General features: G+C 43.0%; 1 protein-coding gene across 1 annotated transcript in view; it reads left to right on the forward strand.

The window, feature by feature from the left end:
- Tfap2a (transcription factor AP-2 alpha) overlaps positions 1 to 5,401 on the forward strand; it is a 20,326-nt gene that overhangs the window by 7,194 nt on the left and 7,731 nt on the right. Inside the window, exons 3-5 of the mRNA XM_019207306.2 lie at positions 1 to 202; positions 3,220 to 3,271; positions 5,156 to 5,387. Of these exons, the coding sequence (XP_019062851.1) occupies positions 1 to 202; positions 3,220 to 3,271; positions 5,156 to 5,387 (486 nt within the window). The remainder of the gene's footprint in view (positions 203 to 3,219; positions 3,272 to 5,155; positions 5,388 to 5,401) is intronic.

Genomic DNA, 5,401 nt, shown 5'->3' on the forward strand with positions numbered 1-5,401 from the left:
CCCGGGCTGGCCCGGCCAGAGGCAGAGCCAGGAGTCTGGGCTACTGCACACGCACCGGGGGCTGCCCCACCAGCTGTCGGGCCTGGATCCTCGCAGGGACTACCGGCGGCACGAGGACCTCCTGCACGGCCCGCACGGGCTCGGCTCCGGACTCGGAGACCTCCCGATCCACTCCTTACCTCACGCTATCGAGGACGTCCCGGTAAGAGGCCGCGCGGGGCCAGGACAAGGCGCCTCTCTTGGTGCTGAGATGTCCCGGGAAGCCGCGGCCGGGCGGGGCTCTCCTCCAGGAGGATCCTTCGTGAAATGTTTATTTGGTGATAGTTGTGGTGGTGGTGGTGGGGAGTGCCTTGAGGACCCACATAAACAACCAAATTGAAAACTGTAAAGAAACGATGGAGAGTCCAGAACAATGGTTCCCGGAGCTCCCTCAAACAATGCCACCATTACCATTTCCACCGACACGGAATAAATCAGAAGCATGTCACCACTGACAGAGGCTGCCCCTGTCCACGACGGCAGGGAACTGTTTCGATGGCGAGGACCTCATTCCCACTCGCTCAGGCTGACTTGGGGATCTCTCCCCGTCCTCGGACAGATGTTAAATTTAACCAAAAGAGCTCCCACAATGTAAAAGGAAGTGTGAAAGATGCACTAAAAGGAGCATTAAACCGGATTTTATAAGCACCAGTGAAACCTAAAAGTTGTGTAGACCCTGTCCTGATTGAAGAAAAGTCAGTAACAAACTCAGGCAGAGGGACATTAAAATACAGCTTTCTCCTCCTCCTAGGGGTGCTAAGCGGTGACCTCATAAATCATTAGCCAGGTTCCCAACACCTATCAGAACCTGCTACACCCCATATTAAATTAAATGTTTTGAGACTATTGGGTAACACGTTGAGTTCTAATTCAGTTATCAATAAATGCAATTTAAAATGATTTCTAAATAAGCATGGCATTAGCACATTTGCTATTTACAACGCAAACCAGGCTATTGATAATTTGAAAATACTTGCTGAAATTAAATTTAAACCAGCATCACTGTTGCAATTCTATATATTTATGGTTTCCTCGCGACCTTCCTGAAATGGAATTAGAGCAAGCCAATAATTTTATTAAAGCTGTAAAGGCTTCTGTTAAAGCTGCGTTTCTTTGGAGAGGAAATGTATCTGGATGTGATTTTTGCTAAAATGCTATTTCAAATTACTGCATCAAATATAGCAGCAGTATATCCGCTGACAGTTTAATGATTACTGCATTAGATTGCAAGGAAAATGGTCACGTGAACTTACCTGCTTGCTTGGTGGATCTAAAACATTATTTAAGTTCTATAGAAAATTTATTACATCTCTCATTTGGCCTAGTTAATCACTGAAATTCGTTGGGTATGTTTAGCAGCCTTCTATGGAAAACAGAAAAGTAGGCACTTTGATCCAGGCTAAGGTTTAGCAAGCATTGTGTGTGTGCTCATGTTTACATGTCTTTCGAAAGTGTTACTTAATGGTGCATTTTGGGAGAAGTAAAATGAGTACTTTAGAAAAGGGCAATTTTTAAAAGAACTGAGCATTTTAGTTCCTTTGCCTGAGGAGTCTTTGAAGTCTTTTTCTTGCTTGATTTTTAGAAATATTTGAATTGCAAAATAATATAAGCTTTTGGAACTACTGTGAATTAGAATTGCTCTACTTTGCAAAAATTTCAGATGGCTGGTGGGAATTCTCAATACCTGTACAGTCACTCTTCGTGTGTAAATTGGTCTGTAGGAGAAATTAAGCAGAAGATCAAATAAAAGCAAGGAAACCCAGTTGCTGCTCTTCCCTCTCCCTCCCCCACCTTTTAAGGAAAAAAATTCTTTCAAAGGAATTTGGGTCAGGAAAAGGGTTGTTTTCTATTTTCCCATTACTGCAACAGTTAACCTTTAATAACAATGACGGCTAAATATTCAAGAAAATCAAATCGATGGTGAAAATTATTTAATCATTAATATCTCAGTGGGGCTTTAAACTTAATAGTCTTCCCTGTATGGACAAGGTCTAGAAATAACACAAATAAAAGTATTATGCTACACTACATTTGCTTTATGGGTTTAGGGTGCATGCATAAAGGGATCATATTTCCCCATATAGTTAGAACACAAGAACTGCAGTAGTAGTCATTTCTGAACATTTCTCAATTTAATTATACTTAAATCCAGAAGCACTTTAGGCAAGTTACAAATGAGAGCATTGAGTATAATAAAACCTGTAATAAAGCAACTTAGTACCATCCACCCGGAATCATTGCGATCAGGCACAATTAACAGGAGCATAAATCCAAGACAGAATGGAAAATGTTCGAATCAGTATTATTGTTGGACAAAGACTAGAGAAGGAAGTAATAGTTTTTTAAATGGTAATGCCTGTGTTTGGTAACGATTGCGAAATCTTCTATCTCAGCAGCCCTGGTGCTAATTTGTAAACACAGCCAGACATTATATTGCCTGTCAGTTTCTGCATTAGAAAACATGATTTCATTTTACTTTCTAATCACGTTTCGACTCTAGCACACACACGTATACCCATTCATCTGTAAAAAAGAAAAAGCTCACACTGACAAATCTGCTGCTTGGACAACAGAAAAGCAACCTCAGAGGGTTTTTTAAAAATTTATTTTTGATCATTTTCATATTCCTATTGCATCCAGTTTAGGCGTAGTAGTCTTTAAAATTATTTCTAATTCTCCACAAGCAAAGGTGTGCTTGCTCTGTTTTACACTACCTAAATGGTTTCCAACAGTCTTGTTGCCCCCTCCCCTGTCATTTCTATTGTGTTGCCCTGGCTTTTGCTACCTGAACACCGGAAGCTCGAAAGTAAAGTCCGAAGCCACTGAGGCGCCAAACTAAAGCTAGGAGTATTTCTAAAGGTTGAACTGACTGTGAGGAAGATTAGGTCTCCAAAACTTGATTTAATTTCCAAAGAAAGTTTTATTCCCCACCCCACCCCCTTCAAACATGGATTATTTGCTGGGGGGAGAATTTGGCTGTGGGTGTGCAATGAAACCTCTTGAGTTGCAAAGCCTCAAATTCCAATAAGCCAAGATGAGATGTTTATATATAAATGTCACCTTCTGGGAGGGGGAATTTTGATTGTACACCTTCCCCTCCCCCATCTCACGCAGAATATTCATTTCATTTCCTTTTGTTTTGATTATACACTTACATCCATGTGTATCCTTTTGTTGCAGCATGTAGAAGACCCGGGTCTTAACATCCCAGATCAAACTGTAATTAAGAAAGGTAAGCCATTTCCTTCTGCATTCCAAGCATGTCCTTACAGGCAGAGCACTATTTAAAAGAACTTGCAGAGCTGTATTTATTTTTTTCAAATAGGATTTCCTAAAGGCTCAGAATTAGCAAATAGATAAGCATAGAGGAGCAATGCTTAAATAATCAGCTTTCAGCATTTCGGTAATGGCAACAGGCTAGCTTTGTTCTGATTCATGAGTTGACCATTTAATTTAGTTTAATGATATTTGGACAAACACATGAAATGTGCAATAGTTGAACCTGATTTGGAAGCAGCATTTCAATTTTGAACCGGTTTAATAGTTTAGCTAATCCATTGTGTGAAGTGGAGTTAAGGCCATGGGTGTTAGAAGTCTTTTATGTTAAAATAGTACAAATAATTTCATATTAATGTTAAGGATAGATGCTTAAGAAGCACTCCATATACGGGGATGGGTTTAATCTTTCATGCTCTTAAGTTTAGCTTCTTGTTGGCTGTTTAGGGTTTTGCAACTTTGTGAATTAGGTTACAAAAATTTAGCTTTTGGTTAAAATTAGCACCTTGAGGATTATTAGCATATCTCTTCCAAGCAGCAATTGTTGGAAAAGTGTCTGAGTGATTTGGATGGGTTTGTATTGTTTAGAGAGTAGAATAAAGTTTCCTGGATTAAAGGCTATTCAGTGGGTAGCAGCTTTTTTTTTTTTTGGTTATGGTGACAATGTTACATTTCAGGATTCTAGGCACCACCAGAGGACGATGCTATATAAAACTGTTCTCATTTCTAACCCCAATCAGTATATTGTTAGCTAGTTTAAAGTTTCATTTTTGCATGTGTGAAGTCTTTGTCACGTCAAATTAGATGTGCAAGGGATAAATCTTAAGAGATGCTCTTTCCAACTCGACATGATAATTGGCTCTTTTATTAGTAATCTCTCAAGAGTTCGTTTAACTCCTATTGTCTCTATTAGCCTCCCCAGAGCTATTAATGTCACAAGTGATCTATCCAAAACCTAGAGCCCCCACCTCCCATACTGCTACAATATCGCCCACTAAAGAACAAATGGGGAGCGCTGTGATGCACATCATTATGTCTTCGCATGGAATTTTAAATTACAAATGCACACTGTACTTAAATGGTTGTGAATGCATGCCTCTGAATTACACTGCTGTTGAGAAATTAACAATGTACTGTATGCTGGTCTTGAATTTTTTCCTAACAATGAAGAGCTTCTGGTTTTAACTAGGAAGAATACTGTACCTTCTAACCTCTCCCACTGAAGGAGCTTAAGCCTGCAGGGGCTATTAAGTATTTGCTCAACAAAAGGACACACTGCTGGTGTTCTGCTAGGCCTATACTTCACCCTATCCCTATCCCAGTTCAAACGGCATGGAGTGGATCTCCAAAAGCCGGTCAGAGTGGGCCTGTGTATCAAAAGGTCGGGACATGTGATGTGAATTTACCACTTTCTAGTTTAGTGCCTGAAATTGGAAAGCTTATTTACCAGTTGTTTTCGCTGTCTAAACTGTCGGCTGGTTTTAGTAAAAGCTATTTCGGCCCGACACTAAGCCCATCACCCCGCAAAACCCCACTGCAGACCTAATTTACCCTCGGTTTGCAACACAACCCCGTCCCCTGACCCCTACACTGCACCGAGCTCGGGCGCCCTCGGCTCGCGCGGGGCACAGGGGTCGCCAGGTCGCTCCCAGCTCAGAGGGCCGGGTCGCGCAGGAAGGGATCCGGGGCTGGGGACGAGCAGGGAGCAGGAGGGAGCTGGGCAGTGGGTAAAAGCTACAGGACTTCAGAGCTGGCCGGGAGGAGAGGCGGAGGCTGCGGCGCCAGACCAGGGACCCGGGGCCCCGGGCGACCTCGAGCGGCCTCCCTTCTTTTTCCGCAGGCCCCGTGTCCCTGTCCAAGTCCAACAGCAACGCCGTTTCCTCCATCCCTATCAACAAGGACAACCTCTTCGGCGGCGTGGTGAACCCCAACGAAGTCTTCTGTTCAGTTCCGGGTCGCCTCTCGCTCCTCAGCTCCACCTCGAAGTACAAGGTCACGGTAGCGGAAGTGCAGCGGCGCCTCTCGCCGCCCGAGTGTCTCAACGCGTCGCTGCTGGGAGGAGTGCTGCGGAGGTGAGGCCCCGCCC

This window comes from Fukomys damarensis, unplaced genomic scaffold, assembly GCF_012274545.1.
Source record: "Fukomys damarensis isolate Sample0158 unplaced genomic scaffold, DMR_v1.0_HiC HiC_scaffold_10, whole genome shotgun sequence".
NCBI lineage: Eukaryota > Metazoa > Chordata > Mammalia > Rodentia > Bathyergidae > Fukomys > Fukomys damarensis.